Source organism: Pinus tabuliformis, chromosome 2_1 (genome assembly GCF_031772625.1).
Source record: "Pinus tabuliformis cultivar Carrire ecotype Pingquan chromosome 2_1, CPIR1, whole genome shotgun sequence".
Lineage (NCBI taxonomy): Eukaryota > Viridiplantae > Streptophyta > Pinopsida > Pinales > Pinaceae > Pinus > Pinus tabuliformis.
In genome coordinates this window covers 929870779-929889501 of record NC_142299.1, presented here as the reverse complement: position 1 = coordinate 929889501, position 18723 = coordinate 929870779, and the positions used below count along the sequence as shown (strand labels likewise).

General features: G+C 45.5%; 1 protein-coding gene across 1 annotated transcript in view; it reads right to left on the bottom strand.

Moving 5' to 3' along the window:
• Window positions 1-6209: 6209 nt before the first annotated feature.
• The window catches only part of LOC149203695 (uncharacterized), a 54708-nt gene continuing 42194 nt past the window's right edge, over window positions 6210-18723 (bottom strand). The window contains exon 2 of the mRNA XM_089401952.1: window positions 6210-6381. Coding sequence (XP_089258078.1) covers window positions 6210-6381 — 172 coding nt within the window. The remainder of the gene's footprint in view (window positions 6382-18723) is intronic.

The following is an 18723-nucleotide window of genomic DNA, read 5'->3' as shown; positions in this document are numbered from 1 at the left end:
CTAACTGTGGGGGGCTTAAGGTTCACTGCTTCAGGTGGAGCTAATTGGGCGTGATTCAATAACTGAGGGCTGGCTGTTGGGAACTGGGCTGTTGATAACTACTGGGTGATTCGATAACTGTGGGCTGTTGGGAATGAACAACTGGGTGTGATGATCACTCACTGCGGGCTTTAGGTTCACGTCGTGTCTCTCTCGTCTCGTGGCAGAACTAAATCTATCTCGTATCGTGTCTCGCTCGATGGGGACATAATATGCACTTGACCAACGTCGGGCAGGATATGCACTTGCTCGACCAGCGGATCAAAAGGGATAGGACTCGTCGTCGTAGCTTCCCTTGCTCCTGCGGATGGTCCTTAGAAGCTTTCCCTTTACCTTATATTGTTTAACTGCCAAATTGCTTGGGTGGGATTATGGTTCATCAGAGAGCCTTGTTGGGATGGATGGGACCAGGCTTCAGACTGTTAGGAGATGGATGCCCAATCCATGGAGGACTTTCTCTTATCAGCAGAAGCGGCACCGAATGGACGATCCCAGCAAAGGCGACCTACGACGCCAGCCACGCCTTCCTTTAAACAGCTTCTGAACTACTAGGAGTGAAAATTGGAGTTATAGCGGGAGATAATAGGGAAATCTAGATAGAACTGCTTCTTATGCACAAGGTTACAGGCTTCATCTTCTGCTGATAGGTTGAGGCTCCTAATTAGAACAAGGACGTATTGATGCGCGTAGAGTATGTGAAAACGCCGATATGCAACACGTAGATATGTGATATCATATATCAATGTATTGATTTGTTTATCTGTAGTTCCAGTAGTTTTTTTCTTCAAACTCTTCGGAATATTCCGATCCGGATCAAAAATGATTGGAATAGATGGCTCAGTGGCTTAGCCGGGCTTCGGAAGGACTGAAGCGAGAAGGGAGGAAGGTGGAATTTGGGTGTACTTGCCATGGAAAGGTTAAACGTCTCTATGCGACATCGTAGATCGATTCCTTCCCGTCAAATGTCGTCTGTTGGCTGCCATAAGCATTGGTCCCCCTCTAACGAGACCTTTGGTGTGGTGCCCCTATAACAATTAGACCTGCAAGCAACTTGCCTTTCTCTCTAGCCTCAACCTCAAAGCCAAGGGAAACGATAGGAAAGGGTATAGTTAATGAAAAAGAATCTCCATTTCTGTGCCCCGATTGGGAGAGGGATTATGATTCATCGAACCCATAAAAAAGAGTTTGTTACAAAGGTGCGAAGCCGCTTGTCTTTCCGAGGGCAAGGCCCGGAGGGACTCGATTGAGGTTACGAAATTGAGGCCCGGAGGGCCCTTACTTCTTCATAGGGGTCACTCACTATTCATATGGTGAGGGTGAGGTAACGAACGCTCGACCCCCGCCATCGATTTATTGCTCACCTTCCCACTATTTACCCACCCACCCCAATCCCCGGGGCCCGGAGGGCCCTTACTTCTTCATAGGGGTCACTCACTATTCATATGGTGAGGGTGCGTTAGCACACTCGACTGTCCAGGAGAGGGATTTATCGCTCACCTTCCCCAAAGAAGTGAGGGACTCGACTGAGGTTACGAGGTCGAGGGACTCGACCGAGGTACCGAGGGAGAGGAAAAACGCCAAATTCAATAAGTTTTTTTCAATCTGTCCCAACAAAACAAGCATGGATTCAATTCAACGGGTTGTGTCTTTAGAGTCAACGGGCTCTCTTCTACCTCAACTACAAACAGTCCACCCCTCCCACATCCACAGGAAAGCAAACAAGCTCGCTGACAGACTGGCAAACGAGGGGGTGCACTTGGTACAGGGAGACCTAGATCTGGATTGGGATAGTACTCCAAATAATGAGCTCAAACAAAATTGCCTTCAAATAAGCATAGAAGACCTCAATCACCCGGATGGGGTGCCAGGGATGAAAAAGAAATCCCCCGTACCACCATCCACCTGCAACAATCACACACTACAGGCAGCAGACGACGACACGGGGGTGGTACCGTGTGAAGAGGCAGATAACCCTTCAGCTCTGTATGGGACTCCAGCTCGCCTGTCGGGACGCAATGAAGGAAACAGACGGACGGTGGCTCACCAGGACATACCCGTGCTTAGTAATGAAGAGGAGAGGACGCATCGAAATGACAGACCTTCCTCTGATGATGATATATGGGAAGTGGCTGGACGACATGTTACTTACCATCCATATAGTATGCTTCGACATGAGGATGCGAAGTCCTAACCACTAGACGAAAGGGAGCGTGTACTCGAGTGTACTCGGGGCTCGCCCACTTTCCAGTTAAACCTGCTTCTCCTCTTTCAAGTTTAGCAGAAGGAACCTCCTCACCTACTCTCCCCGATGATCCGGTGGAAGCGGTTGAGGCGGAAAGGCGGCAGCCAGCCCAATCTCTTAGATACAAAATTGACTCTATTTAGTTCGACCCAACGTTGTTGGCATTGGATCTGAGGGCTTGAGAAATGACGCTACCGCTGTTTATGTAAATAAAACAACTCTTCCCGCAGACTCTGTTTATAGATAGGACTCCAAGGGCTACTTCCTCGCCAACCTTCTTTCTTATCTTTAGTACCAGAATCGGAGATAAACTTTTGACGTAAACCCGGCCTTGGAACAGAGGTGAAGAAGCGCAATTCCCCAAAAAAGCTCGCACCGGAGATAGCTGTCACTCCACCTATTTCCAAATAGAAGGATAACAACGGTTAGGAGGCAAAACAAGTGAGCTTCGAGTGGGACTCGAGACAAGCGATCTCCACTCACACAAATATTATGTATTTCCCTACAAATACGACAACAAAGAAGTAGTAGTGCCCGTTCTTCCAACAAATCCATTCTCGCTCTATCGATCGACCGACCCTAAACCTCCTCCTTATGTCGGCCTTATCGCATCGATATTGGTATGCGAACAATGCTGTCCAGCCTTAGACCTTCCTTCGCGCTTTCCTTTCCTTTGGACCAACGCACCCTTTCGATAAACCCTTTTGACACCAACGAACTAGAAGGATAGAGCTAATTTTTCTTTCACTGTCGATGGAGGAGGCTTGTCAACTCAACACAGTGATTGATGGATTGCCCACCCGTTGTTGCGTACTGTGGTAACAGAGAATTGTTTCATTTTTCAAAAAGGGGGGGCTTTAACTGCTATCACCTCCCCAGACCCAGAACTTCTACGCTCAATTAGCTGTCAGGGCCCTATTTAATATATTTATCCTACCCACTCGGATCTACGCAGCGCACATCTAGGTGGAATGCACTGTCCATGGTATTGTCTCTCGTCTGTATTAAGATTAAGTAACGTATTGGCATCCATTGATCCAACGGTCATCTCTAACATAGATAGTGATGCGCAGTAATAGATAGTATAGTATAGAGGAGGAAACGGGACGTATAGTATAGATTATATCTGCTGACGTCGCTCCAATGCACGATAGCTTTATTTATATATGTCATTACGACGCCTTCCCCTTGAAATGCCCGATCTACTCTACCTCTACATAGAAATGCGCAGTAATCCGCGCCTTAAGGAAGCGTTAGCTAAGAAAAGAGGCAAGATCAGTAACTCGAGATAGTCTTTATTCTCTCTCTTTATCCCGAACGAATAGAAAGTAAAGTAATAATATAAGTAACATAACTTTTAGCACACCTTTAATTAATGCTTATTCCTGTCACCTTTAATGCACCAAGGAAGTTGCTAGTTAAGTCGCTATTGGCTATCCCACATGCGTGCCTTTCTTTCTTTATTGTGCCTAACTATTGTCTACTGGCTTATGTCTATCCCGAAAGTCTATCCCGTCTCTCCCGAAAGTAAGGGATACATAAAGAAATCTGCTGCCTTCTACTGAGGTCTACTGAGGTAGGGCTTGAGGATGGGAACTAACTAAAGGATGGGAACTAATACCAATTACCAATGAAGGATGCGAGCGGGTAACCCCAACGAGAGGGAAGGTCTTTAAGCGGGTAACTAAATGCCACAGCAGATAATAGAAGCAATGCATTACCGTGCTTTCAGGTGTAGGGACAGTCAGGGAAGGGAAGGGAGGTGGTGCTTATTAAACTTCACGTTATATACGTTCTTATACCGTTTACCTATTGCATTTGATTAGCAAGGGCTTTATTTAGAGGATTTATTGCCCCAACATATGAAGAAAGGCGGGGCGAAACAACTGATTAGGTTCACTGAAATGGACGAGAGGAGATGGACCCTAGTTACCAACTTATTAGAGAGAGAGGATATGGCCCCCAGGTGAGAAAAGAGAAGAAGGACACGTTCATTCATACCCGTCCGTTCATTCCCCCGTTCAATCAGACCCCGAAGAGAATAAGTTTGTTCCCCATCACTGGCCGAGAAGAGATGATGGCCCCCACGTTTTCACCAGATGAGAGAGGAGAAGTACACCATCGTTACTACCAGAATCACAAACAAGCCAAGTACATTACACGCTAGAACTAGCCTAACCTATACCTGTGAATAACATCACACCTATTACGATTTACCACAACTAGTTATATATGTATATATACCTTTTTAGTATAATATGCAAAATACGGTGCTAAATAACAGGCACGCTTCGCGTTAGAAGTTCCACTGTAGTCATGCCCTTCGTACTTGGTCACTCTTGGGAGCAACCAAGCACTGCGGGAGGGATGAAGGGCATCTGTTGATGGCTTGAGCTAGCACTTGCTCGTGATCGGATGGGAGTATTATTCAAAGTTTCTGGAGTCTGGGACTTAGCTGGACTTCTTTCTTTGCTATGTCTTGGCTCATTCCCTCGGAGATGAGCTTCTATGCTTGGAGCAGGGACGGAGTCACTCACTATTCATATGGTGAGGGATTTCCTTTCTCATCTCTTCCTCTTTGCGGATATTCTAATAAATCCTGTGCTCTGCTTCCACCCATGCCTTAGAACCTTTGACAGGAGGTCTGACAGGCGATGTAGGTGGTGCCACTTTATCCTTCTTTGTCAAATCCAGCATATCTTGGCGGGAGAGAAGTCGGCAGTACTTCTCTTCATCCTTGTCTGAGAGGTGATTGTATGTTCATTTAGCATCCGTCTTGCCAAGTTCATGAATGATATTCAACGGATCATGCCTCCTAAATTGAGCTTGTCCAAGCCAGAAATTTCCCATGAAGCCCTTGGCTTGCTCAATGTCCTTAGCCTTTGTAAGCTTGTAAGCTCCGATCTGGATTGGATGCTTAGGCCAAGCAACCTTCTTCCTTCTCTGCATAACTGCTGCAAATCCATTGTCATAAGTCTGAAAGATGAGTTCTCCCAGCACCGCATCTGTCAGGAATGTAGTAAGGGAATATATGAGGTGCCATGATAGCACCATAGATTATGAAATACACTCCGTGAGTGTTCACATACCAATCCCCCACTGTGCCGATGTACTTCCGAGCATTCTCTTACATGTATGGGACAGGTGATCCTTGAACTGCCTTGAGCAGTGGGATAATGAAGTGGGAGATGATCTCTGTATAGAAAACCTTGTACTTGCGCTCCCATAGCATATGGCAATAAATGTGCACAGGATGGCATTTGGGAGTCCATCTCCAACTCAGTGCAGGAAATGTGTTCGAAGCACACACCGCATCCATAAAGTAAGAGCTCATATAGAAACCTGTGACTTGTGCACTCTTTCTGATCTGATTGATAGCCAAACTCATACTATCTGAAAGTATAGTGGCCCAATTGAGTATGGTGCCATTGGTCGAGATCTCATGGATGAGCGGTGCCCATGAACTCTTGAAAAATCTTCCTGATTTCCTTCCGTATAATCTGCAGAGTAACAAGATAAGCAATTGATATGGTCTCCTCAGAGTTGCTGTGCGGGAGGCTCCTTGATCATTCTTTGCTATTCTGGCTTGAGTAAGCTTCATCTTAGCTATGAGAGATTCTGCTGGATTGTCTTTCTTTGCCTTGGTCATCCATTTATCATTCACTTCCAACTCCGGCTGTGGCAAGTGGTATCTCTTCTTGATCCCATCATATTGATATGAAGCCATGGGCCTTCTTTGATGGTTGAGGATGAGCCTTTTATCTGTATCTGCTGCCTTTATGAGCTGGGAGATTATCTCTTAGCATGGTAGGACAGCTGGGTGAGCAGCTATCTGTGGGAGTCTGCTCCTTGCAATGTTCCTGTAGATCTGAGCTTCTTCCGCTGCTTCATGCTCGTCTGTAACGGGGAAGTATTTATGTTTTAACATTCAATAGACTTCTGGCCAAGCATAGGATATTGAATCACCAATAACACATTCTGTATCTCCACACAATATGGTGAAAATATCCCCCATTGTGTTCTCCTCTTGCATCTCTTCCGGTGTTTGCACAGGTTCAGTCTTCTTCTTCTTAGTGGCCTTGGGTGCCATTATCCTGTACCTGCACAAAACACAGTATGATAACCTCACCCCTCCCTGTCAAAGTGGAAAATTCAGGTCCGTAGGTCTTGCGCTTCTGAGGGCAAGGAAGAAAAGGTTTCGTCTCAGCCCACCAGCCCAAGAGCAACCAAGCCAAGTACCTGCCGATGCTCTGCCTCACCCTTGTCAAAGTGGGGAAATTGAAGAGCGAAAAGGTGGCGTATTGGAATGACCCTGACCTTGTGCAAAGTGGGTAAATTCAGTACAGAAAGGTGGCCTTGGTACCTGGGAAATTGAATAGTGAAGGCCTTAAGGTCAGTGCCGATAGACAGGAAGGAGTCATTGCCAAGCCAGGTGTCCTTTTCGGGAGTCATTGCCAGTCCTAGCCATACAGTAAGTAATAACCAGTCGTAGCAGGAGCCTTAAGGTCATTGTCACCAGTATCAGAGCAGCAGCCATAATATCATTCTAGTCAGTGCTACACCCTCATTGACATAAGGTCAGGCCATACAGCTAGGCATTGCCAGTCCTCATAGCCTTAAGGTCAATGTTGATAGCCATTTGTCTTAAGCCAATTGTCTTAGCCGATAGTCTTAGCCAGGAGGCCTTGCCAGCCGGTACTAGTCAGCCAGTCAGAGCCATAGGGGCAGGCTGCAGTTGTCATTGCTTTAAGTTCATTACTTATAGTCTTTTCTCATTGCCAATAGCCGCTAGTTTATCCAGGAGTCATAGTCGATGCCGCTAATAGCGTACATCTTTGTGGCTGCTTCCAAAGCTACCCATACTACATTTATTAGCTAATGAAAGAAACCTTGAGCTAATATGGCCCAAGTGAAGCTACCTTGACTTATACGGGCTTACAAACAATAGTTCTGGAAGGGATATGTTTGGACCCGGACCTCGTGCCGCTATTAGGCTGGTTATCATCCCAAGCTAGTATGGATGATGGGCTGAGCTGCCTCACCTACAAGCATACCTACCCTACCTCTTTACTGATTATACTGCCTCTGAGGAAGAGGTAGGCATCCTCTGAATTATGGGCTGGTCATCCGTACCTCGTGCCAGTTGGTGGGCTTATAATCTTTCAACCGGACCTCGTGCTGCTATTGCGACCTCGTAACCTCAGTCGAGTCCCTCGACCTCGTAACCTCAGTCGAGCCCCCTAAAGGGTCCTCTCCTTAACAGTCGAGCCTGCTTACGCATCCTTATCAGTCGAGCCCCCTGTCGGGTCCTTGCACTAGGAAGCGCAAGCCCCTCCGGGACCTTCCCTTCACAGGCAAGCAGCCTTACGGCACCTTCTCCGTGTTCCAGTCATTCATTATATATGTCATTATGCCTTAGCAGACAATGCATATATGGGCATATGTCATTATGCATTTCTTCCAGTCATTCATTATATATGTCATTACACCAGAAAATGCTGCTATTATAGCAGTAATTACGCTCTCGAATCCAATCATTCATTATATATGTCATTATGCATGAATGAATGAGATATGTAATGACGTAATTCCTTATATATGTCATTACGCATCAAAACCTCCGCCTCCTGGGGATTGGGGTGGGTGGGTAAATAGTGGTCGAGCCTGCTTACGCATCCTTATCAGTCGAGCCCTGTTGCCGGTCCTCTCCTCTCCTCTCCCTAATGGTCGAACCCCCTAAAGGGTCCTCTCCTTATCAGTCGAGCCTGCTTACGCATCCTTATCAGTCGAGCCCCCTAAAGGGTCCTATCCCTCTCCTCTCCCTTATGGTCGAGCACCTAAAGGTCCTTAATAGTCGAGTACCTAAAGGTCCTATGGTCGAGCGCCTCCAGTCCTTAACAGTCGAGCGCCTCCGGACCTTATGGTCGAGCCCCTACTGGTCCTTAAGGTCGAGCAACTAAAGTTTCAATTTACTTATTGGGTGGGGGGGCTTAAGGTCGAGCCCCGTTGCCGGTCCTTATGGTCGAGCAACTAAATTTCCTCTCCTTATCAGTCGAGCCCCCTACCAGTCGGAATCGACTTTCCTTTCATCCTCGGAATCAGAAACTGCTCATTTTAACACCTCTTTGCCCATTTTCTTTCCATCTTCCCTCCCCCGCCTGCCTATCCGAACGAGCAGAGCAGTACCCGCAAATATAGGGGTGCTATCAGCAAAAGAGTAAGCTAAGGGTTCTTTGTATTCGTTGCATTCATCGCTCGGCTTACCAAGGAAGCTCAGTGTGGCTGTATGTGTACTAAGGGGTCATAAATAGGCTGCTGACGAGAAGGAGCCATGTAGGTAGGGGAAATAGTATGCTGGAGTTTCAAGGGAGAGAGAGAGAGCGTTTGTGTGGGTGGAGATTTTCGCTGTAGAGAGTGTTGTACCCCCATCGGATCCTGTAGTTCCTAGCCTGATTGATTGGTTGTTGTTGTGCTGGCTCTGGGATGGGTGGCTTTTGGTTTGGAAGGTCCAAAGGCTCACAGAAAGGGGACATGAGTTAGATCGGATGGCTATGTTCTTCTTCTTAGGTCGACGAATAGGTCCGACCGATGGGGATACCCCCCACCACTGCCATTTATTCGAAGTGTCCCTTGTCTTAAAGTAACCCCGACGAGCTGTACCGAGGGGATGGGACTATAGAGCCGCTCTCCCGTCCCAGGAGCATGAGCCGGCTCGCCAGCCCGATAACAGGATACATCTAACGAGAAAGCCCCATTTGTTGCCCAACCAGGAAGTATTTGGTGGGCGCGACACTTTGCGGGGGCCATTCATCTTGCCCTTCTGCCCCCTCGACCTTGTAACCTTGGCCGAGCCCCTAACGGGCCTTATGTCAGGTTCGTTTTGATTTGATGTGATCAAACCTTTTTCGATGTGGGAGCCATTGAAACTCGAAAGCATCATGATAAAAAGAGAATTCTCTTTCAGAGAATCCATTCATTCATTATATATGTAATTACGGTCATGATCGAATTCATGATGATATCCCTACCTGAATGAGATAGGTAATTACACTTTAGCAGATAATGCATATATTATATATGTAATTATGCAATTATGGTTATTTCATTCTGAAATGCATATATTATATATGTAATTACGTGATATCAGAATCGATCAAATCATATATCGGTGCATGAAATTTAGAGTTAGTTGGCCGGAAGGTCAATCCTCTCATGAAAGAACCAATCTCTTATATAAGATGCGGTGAGTTGAATCCGGAATTGGAATCTTCCTGTTTGTCCATGAAATTGGGGTAAATTAGAGTTGTTTTTTGGTACCTTTCATACGGGAAATTCAATATTTCTTTATATATTTTGCGGTAGTTGCAGCCTTGAAATCACTTAATGAAATCAGCAAATCTCTTATATAAGATGCGCCTCTCTCGACCTCGCTAGGAGAGGGAGGTATAAAAGGCACTATATTGCTCCTGGTACCTGGGCGTGGTGGGGAAGGGAATATCTCCCTAAAAGGCACTATATTGCTCACCCTTCTTAGGATGCGTAAGCAGGCTCGACTTATAAGGCCGCCATCGCTTTCTCGCTCGATAAACACCCATCTATTTAGCTCTCTGCATATTAAGAACACACTTATCACCTCCTAGGAACTCACTCTTTTACTGGGCAAACAACACCAAGGAAGCTCCGTCAGCTCTCTCTAAGCTCTCTAAGAGAACACTAAGCCAAGCAAGAAGCTCTCTAAGAAACTCCTAGTAAGCCCAATCCAGTAGCATTTTCTCCATGCCCGGCATAAGCACCACTAGCAGCATACTTTCCAGGTAAATATCCATATGATCCAGTCGATGAAGCAGTCGTTTCAGCACCGGTACCAGGAACCACCTATAGTGTAGAAAGAAGCATAGGCAAGAGCAGAGGAAGCAAGGGTTGGTGCTTCAGTAGAGTCTTTCTTCTTCGGCTTTCTTTTCATCTTTCTTCATTAGTTGATGAAGCTGCTGATTGACCTGTTCGCATATCCATTAGTCTCACCAGATGCACCTAGGGAAAAGGAAGCATCGTATATAGAGGCATCTGTAGATTAACCCTTGATCCAGCTAAGATAGCACCAGGAGCCAAGCCAGTGAAAATCGCAATAAAGAGAGAAAAACTAGTGTGCTATAAATCAATCTATGATCCCAGGTATTTACTGTAAAAAGAAACACACCCATGATTGTGGGCATTGGTATTAGTTAACAGGATGGGCGAGATTGAGTTACTTAACGTCCCTCGTACCTCACCTAACGACTTCATTTTATTTTTGTAATCCTAAAGCTCCTCCAATCATGATCGGCCCGCTGTTAGAATCGTTCAACAATTTGATCCATCTCGGCTACATCGAAGTCCTGGGCGAGTGTTCGTCGGACAGGGGGCACGAGCAAATATAATATAGGTTAACTGAGTGGGCTCTGTTGTAGATCATCTGAGCACTGATGAGGATTCAGTGGAGAGATAGATACTTCCACCATCTCCGGAGACAGGTCAGGAGGGACCAGGTGGTCCGTGGTCATCTTGCTGCATATGGATTACTCAAGTTATTTGATAACCCACCGATGCCCTTTCGAGAAAGCCCGCAGCATGCTCACTCATGGAGATATCGACTGATAGGAAGGCACATCTGTTGGTAGAGTATTCCAAAAACTAAGGGGGCAACATAAGAGAAGAAGCGCGCAGCGGTGAGGATCGAAGAGGCGGAGCGGTAAGTTTCTCAAGAAGATCCCATATGAGCGTTTAGTGGGGGACAAATTATGTCTAAAGAAGGTTTATTCAGACAAGTCTGTTCCTCCCTCCATTTTCTAAGTAGGTATCCGTGGTGAGCCTGGTAAACAAAACAGGAGCATGCTCATAAGTCAAAGGGTAAGGTAGGCTGATCAAGTAAATAAGACTTTTCAAAGTGCCTAAGCAAGCAGCCCAGCCGGTTCGTTCGGTTCAATAACTAAGTTTCGTGAGGCAGCTGGGGCGTAGCGGTGAATAGCAAAGCTCTAAGTTGAGGTCTTTGAGCCGGTGTTGAGGTCTTTGAGCCGGTATAGAAAGGATGGTGAACACAACAGGTTGTGAGTAACAATTCATTAATTCATTCATTATGTAGGCTTATAAAGGTGCGAAAGCAAATGGTCGTCTAAGTGTCTACCTCCCTCTTATCTCTCTCTTCAGGCAGTTGTGAGGATCCAATCCACAACAGTTAGTAGCGTCTGTCAAACTCAAATTGATCAAATAGGAATAAAATGATATAGATATATCTTTGTATACGATATTACGCAACGATTGATTATGAAAGAAAAGAAAGGGTGAGCCTGCCGAACTCTCGACCAACGCCTTTTAGTTACTTATTTGAGAGGGGCACCCAATAAGTAAATTGAAACGTAGTCGCTTGTCCGCCGGGGTAGTTAGTTTCCAATCAGCGGAGGTTTTATGCTTTGTCCCTACGAGACCATTTGACCGTGGCGGAGGTTCTTCAACCTTGACTTCCTACATGCATAATTACATATATAATGAATGATGAAGTTCAAGCTTTTGAGGACCCGGTAGGACCCGGTAGGGGGCTCGACTAAAAGGCCCGTTAGGGCCCTTACTTCTTAGGGGTCACTCACTATTCATATGGTGAGGACCGGCAGGATGCGTAAGCATGCTCGACTGTTAAGGCCGCCATCATGCCCCCCGGCAGGGTGAGGTACGTTAGTGACTTTTTTAGTTACTTATTTGCCCCCCAAATTAAGTAAAAAAAAATAAGTCAAATGAATAACGAACGCTCGACTATAAGGCCGCCATCAACGTAGTAACTCGCTTTCATATCCATATATAGTAAGAGGGGCCAGCCAAGCCAAGAATAACTATAGCATAGCATGGAATGGGACCTTTCAGGATGCGCAAGCAGGCTCGACCATAAGCCCCCCCACCCAATAAGTAAATTGAACCTTTGGTTTTCTACCAATAGCCCTATTCTCTGGGTGGGATAGCCTGTGTCTCCGGGGCCTATAGCCAGCCTTATCTATTCGATGGGAAGACTCATAGATAAAGAAGTAGATATTCACTATTCTATTCTATTCCTTATGTGACCCTGGGACGCCCAATAGATGAACTGGCGAGGGAGAACTGTTTGACCAAGTTAGTCCAAACGTCGCCCACACAGCACTTCATGGAAGTCGGTCACCGGTGTTACGGAGTAGAAAAAACAAACGCTAGCAGCCTTCGACTGTTCCATTAGGGGATATCATGACTCTTGAGACCAAGGAGAGAATTGGTGAAGTGGGATATGTGAGCCCATAAAATGGCACTGGGTCCAGAATACCCGGAATAATACTATTTGGTAGACTTCACGTTTTGGCTTTCCTCCCTCCCCAGACAGATAAGATATAAAGCACTAGGCCCGGTAGGGACTCACTATTCATATGGTGAGGTATTTCACCCCAAAGAAAGATTCATTTCATTGGGAGGGAGCAGGCATCACCATAGTAAACCGCCTAATAGGCCATTTCCTGGCCTTGGCATTTTATTATCCATCTTGGTACGTGGATGGAATTTATATGAAAGACTTAGCGAATTGAAATATCGCCTATATCTAGATTATCTGGCGCGTGATCCTAAAGAAAGAATAAGAAAAGATCCCTCCATTCATTCGGCGACCTATCAGCTGATCTGATTGATCCTGTCATTCTGCGAAAAACGTGTTGTTGTTAGTCAAACAGGATCATCCTTCCTTCCTGCCTTATCTACACACATGATTAGACCTGCTGATTGCTTTTTTGATCAATGTCAATTCGCTCTCAGTATCAACGTATATAAAGGTCCCGGAGGGGCTTGCGCTTCTGAGGGCAAGGAATTGTTTTCAATCGATCCAGCCAGAAAGAAAGAAATCATATGCATGCTGATTGATCCATTCATTCTTCCGATCAATGAATGATTTGCTGTAACCGATGACTAACTTAGTATGGAATAGATCCCCCATTTTGATAAGCGAGGCCCAAAGACTGCGACTGTTAGCTCGTTAAAGCCCCGAAGCCGCACACCAAACTCATAGTCGCCCAAAGTATAATTTGTGCCAAGATAAAATCACCATCTTTCTTTCTTTTCACTAAGTATTCACTTCTTTCTTCTAGTTTCAAGTCCTACAGGAAGAAGTTGATCGACAGGTTGGTACAAGTTTCTCATGCACATTTTGAGGTCAGGTTCCATCTTTGGATCTCATCCCAAAGAAGGAATGGGTGAATATGTTTAGAGCAACTGCCCATCATCACTTCCCAAACTCCATTGAAAACTTTCATTTAGTTTCAATCTTCTTGGACATGATCTTCGGCAAAGGGTCACGGATCTATTCTCTCCACACAGAACGGCGAACGGTAATGCATATATTCTCTCCACCAATAACGCAGATTTGACCCTAACGAGAAATAAGACATTATACATCCCATACCAATTCCCAATCTAATCTGGAGTGGTCAAGGTCTCTCCGCACCTAAGAGAACAAGGGAGTCCCCGAATGCAGTGATTCAATTAGTAGAAATCTAAGCACGGTGGCTGCTCAAGCGTAAACTGCTTGTTGCTCTTTCCCCGCTCTCCAGGTTATCAGGATTTCTTCGAGCCAGGTGCATAGAGATTTCTTTTTCCAGGTGCAGCAGGATTTCTTCTCCACATCAAGGTCGATTTCTCTTCTCAGGTGCTACAGGATTTCTTTTTTAGGTGCGAGACAGATGAAGCAACCAAACCCTCTCTTTCTGGGTGGGTGGAAGAAGTTGGTATTGGAATTGAAAAATAACATATATAATGGTTCATTCTATATCCCTCTATCAAAGCAACGTTCGGTTACCTCTCAAAGTGAATCCCCCATACAACCTCATCCTTGGTCACATATTTGTATTTGCACACGACGTTCCCCTCTGTAGCAACGAATTCCTACCGGGCCCTTATACGTACGCTTGAACAACTTGACTCTTGTCTTCTTTACTCCGATCGGTGGGAACCCCCCGACTTGTGCTTCTCCTCCCCTATAATAACGCTATTGCACTTACCCAAATAGGATAATAATTATCTCCACCCACATGGCTTAATGTAATCATAAGATGACATCTACGGGTGCTTTTCGCAAGGGGACATCCTGCAAGCAACCAGGAGCACGGTGCGAGTATAGGGTTTACGGTAAGTGGCGGGGGTGGTTGGCCTCGCGGGGCTCGTCTCGTGGGGATTGATTTTGAAGTTGAGAGGGTGAGAAGAAGTATCATAGGTCAGAGGGATCTTTCCTGGTGGGAGATAGATGGATGGCGGGCTGGATAAAGACCTAGCTAGGTCAATTCTAAATAGATCTTTATCCTAACCTAGCTCCCGTGGGAACGGGAATGCCGGGTTTAAGAAGGTGCGGGACGGCGGCCTCACCGAAGCCTTTGACTTTCCCCTTATCCCTCACATTCATCGTCGGCAGAATGAATCGGATTGGTGAGTAATAAATACTACGCCTATATGAAATGAATAAAAGAAAGGCTTTCCTTGCACTAGGAAGCGCAAGCCCCTCCGGGACCTTCTTTCCGCTTCTTGGGTTAGCGTGTGGTTGGGCTTGCCGAAGAATTGGGGTTGTTAAGGAAGGTAAGACCGAAGCTTAAGGGTGTTATAAAAGCACTTTGATCCGTACGAGCTCGGGGTCTGGGCTGCCAGATAGCAAGTCTGACCACTCGAACGAGATGTTGGAGCTATAGACGCCCTCTTCTCACGCTGGCGAAAGCCACTGGCCTAGGTAAGTGAGTGCGGACACCCCAAAGCCTGATGCTTGGCTTGACCTGATCAGAGAATTTCGTTAGATTTCATTTGATTGGGCGGGAGTGTTTTTGTTATCATCGGATATCTAACGAAGATGGGGATTTTACGTATCCCTCTCCGGTTCCCCCTGGATGCCTTCGGAATCCTCCCGTCTTTCAAGTTCTTATTGGTCCCTATTATAACTCGACTTTGCATGGAATCACTACTTGAAATAACTTGTACCATATTTCGGGGTTGAGAAAATAGTGGCAGTACTGCAAAATTATTTCTATTGGCCGAATCTTCGACAGGATGTTGGGAAGTACATCCGCTCATGTACTGCCTGTGCCATTGCCAAACCAGCCATTAAGAAGCACGGCCTCTATACCCTGTTGCCTACCCCTAGTCAACCTTGGGAATCCATCTCCATGGATTACATGTCAGGCCTTCTGTCCACTAAGCATGGAAATGACTGTGTTTTCGTGGTCGTCGACAGGTTCTCGAAGATGGCCATTATGGTGGCCTGCAAGAAGAATATCACAGCAGAAGCCACTGCTAAACTCTTCTTTGAACAAGTGTGGGTGCACTTTGGGATCCCACAGTCTATCATCTCAGATTCGGACAGTCGGTTTCTCAGCACATTTTTATCCAGTCTCTGGTCAATGCTGGACACCAAACTCACGAAGTCCACAGCCTTCCATCCTCAAACTGATGGCCAGACAGAGGTTGTCAATAGGATGATTGTGCACATTCTGCACATGTATAACTCAAAGCATCCACGCACATGGGACGAGAGCCTCCCCTATGTTCAGCACAGCTACAACCGAGCTCTTCACAGCCCCACTAGCCATAGCCCTTTTCAGGTGGGTTTTGGATTCCAGCCACTATGCCCCATTGATGTGGCCATGCCACTTGCAGCTACTCACATGAATTCAGCTCATGTCCAGTCCGAAACAGATAAGGCCACCAGCTTCATTGAGCGCATCCAACATATTCGCCAGCAGGTCCATGACATTCTTGAGAAATCAAATGCCAAGTACAAGCAGCGACATGATCAACATTGGGTGCCACACAAGTTTCAGGTGGGCGACAAAGTCTGGTTGCATTTGCAAAAGGAACGCCTTACTGGAGCCTATCGGAAATTGAGACCACTCCGATATGGTCCTTACACCATTACTAAGGCTATGGGAGACAATGCATTTGAGCTCAGCATTCCCCCATTCCTTGGCCTGCACCCAGTGTTCAATGTGGACCGCCTTCGGCCATACTTTCCACCATTGCTAGACACATCCGACATTGCAGAACAACTCAAACCCACAGAATTAAATCCAGATTTCATGGAACAAGCTGCAACTGATCAGATCATGGACACACAGATCAAGAACACTCGCCAACAGAATATCCAACTGTATCGAGTTTTCAAAGCATGCCAACTCCTTCAGCAGGGCAAGTGGCTCACCAGGGAACAAGTTCAGCAGAAGTTTCCTCATCTCATGGAGGAGCTCAACGGAATGGGGACCATTGCTTCCTAAGGGGGGAGGAATGATCCAGGTGGATATTGGTGGCCACCTTCCAAGTCCACCTGGACACCCACCATTGTCTTTCTCAGCATTTTAGTTTCCTTAATTGTAGCACAACTTACTATTTTTAGCAGCTTTTCAGGTCCTGAACTTCCGGAGCCGTTTTGAGGCCCTAAACGACGTTTTTTGGGGAATCCCGGGGCAACATCGGTCCATGCAATGGACCGATGTTTCCCATTCCAACAATGATAGTGCTCGGATAGATCTTTCTAATGAGCTATTGTATGCGTCAAACGGAGATCATATGCCAAAGTTACGACCCCGGGAAGTTGATGTACCAACTTACCCCCAAACGGGGCCCACAGTTTAGCGTTTCATCTCCTAGGGTTAGGTTTTGGAATGTTAAGGGTTTTCCATTGTTTCTCAACAATAAATAGGCCTTCGAGCCTCATTGTAACACAGTTCAGAGGCATGTAGCCATCACATCTCTTCTCATAGATAAGCTATCATCGCCCTAGCTAGTTTATTTCCATTTCTGGTTGTAAGCATATTTCAGTATTTTCCATTAATGAAATGAAGTAATATTTCCACTGCATCTTTGTGTATATGGTTATCTCTGTAATTTGTTGCGTTCCTGTTTAAATCCAGATCACCAAACCAGCTGGCCACTAGGAGGATGTTAACTTCAGCTTCTTGGGAAAACCTAGGGGCATCTCGATTATACAACCGCTTGTAAATAGGGAGCATAACTCCATGGCAAATCTTGAAAAAAACGTGGTTGAAAATTGGATTCCCATATGACCTTATGGTACACGTGAATGGGAAGTGGATTTTGAATAGTCCATTTCCATCCCATAATGGTGAAATTTTAACTAAAACAAATAGCATCCATAACATAGGTGCTCATAAAAAATAGGGGGTAAATCTTCGAAGCAATACTTCTTCTCCTTCTATACTCGATAATTATTTTTGCTAAATTGTCTGAAAAGATTTGGGTCCAATTCATAATAGTTGCGTTAACGTCTACATCTATTAACAACAACCATTCTAGAGAGAAATTGGTACTATCATGCTTGCCAAACAGTCTACACAACATAGCCGAAACAAAACTATAAGGGGGACAAATAGACGCAGTAGTGTACATACCATTTTTGTCTTTCTTGATTTTCTCTTCATTATTCGACCAGGTGTGGTTGCAACCCCCTGGGTCGTTGTTATATTTAGCAAAATTTTCTATAAATTGCCTGTTGTCGAGGACCTGTGGCTCTGATAGGTGGTACATAAGCCATAAATTGTTCGGGGTAAAAGATCCAATGACCCCTTGGCTTCTCGTCTTGAATTCCCTGTTTGAGATGTCTGCTTCATCGATAACCCATTTTACCATGTTAGTATAAGGGATTATCTTCGGCGGAGTGGCTATGCGGTGCAAAAATGAGCAAGCCATCTCTAACATGGAAGCGTCTGAGGAATCTCATCCGTCAATTGTAACATTTGTTTCCATAATCCTCGATTGTTCCTCCTCTAGTAGGTTGTACATAGTCTCCCATGTAGAGGTTCCTCCCTCTTTGTTGCATGTGGTGTTTGTGAACAAGGGAGTCATCTCTGTCTTCTCAGAGGCTACAACCTTGCCTTTCTTCCCCATTGTTCTCAACACTCTGCTCTGCAGGTTTTTCGTGAAATGAAGAACAACAACGATCAGACACTCAAAGATGAATGTAAAAATGAAATAATGCAGATAGCTACTAAAGGTGGTAAAAGAAGCATTATTTGAATGCGCGTAACAAGATATCGTATCAAGCCAAATGGCTTTTCACACATAAATGTAGTTATTTCCCACTAATTCCCACTAATGATTCATTATCCCTTAGCATTATTGCTCATAAATGTTTGCATCGAAAACCGAGATGAAAGCTTCTAGGGTGGAGAGCCATTATACTGCGATGATAGCGATTGTGCAATTTGTGAAGCAATATTGCAGATCACAATATCGCAAGATGTGCCTTTTATCATTCTTACCTCCTACTGTGTGTTTGCGAGATGCGAGATGCGAGTTGTCCATTAGCTGTTTCACGTATGGTTAATTGCTAGGTTCATACTATGCAATAGAATTGACGAACTCAAAATATTTTCTTTTAATACTCTAAGTTGTGGGATCGGGCACGAATCACG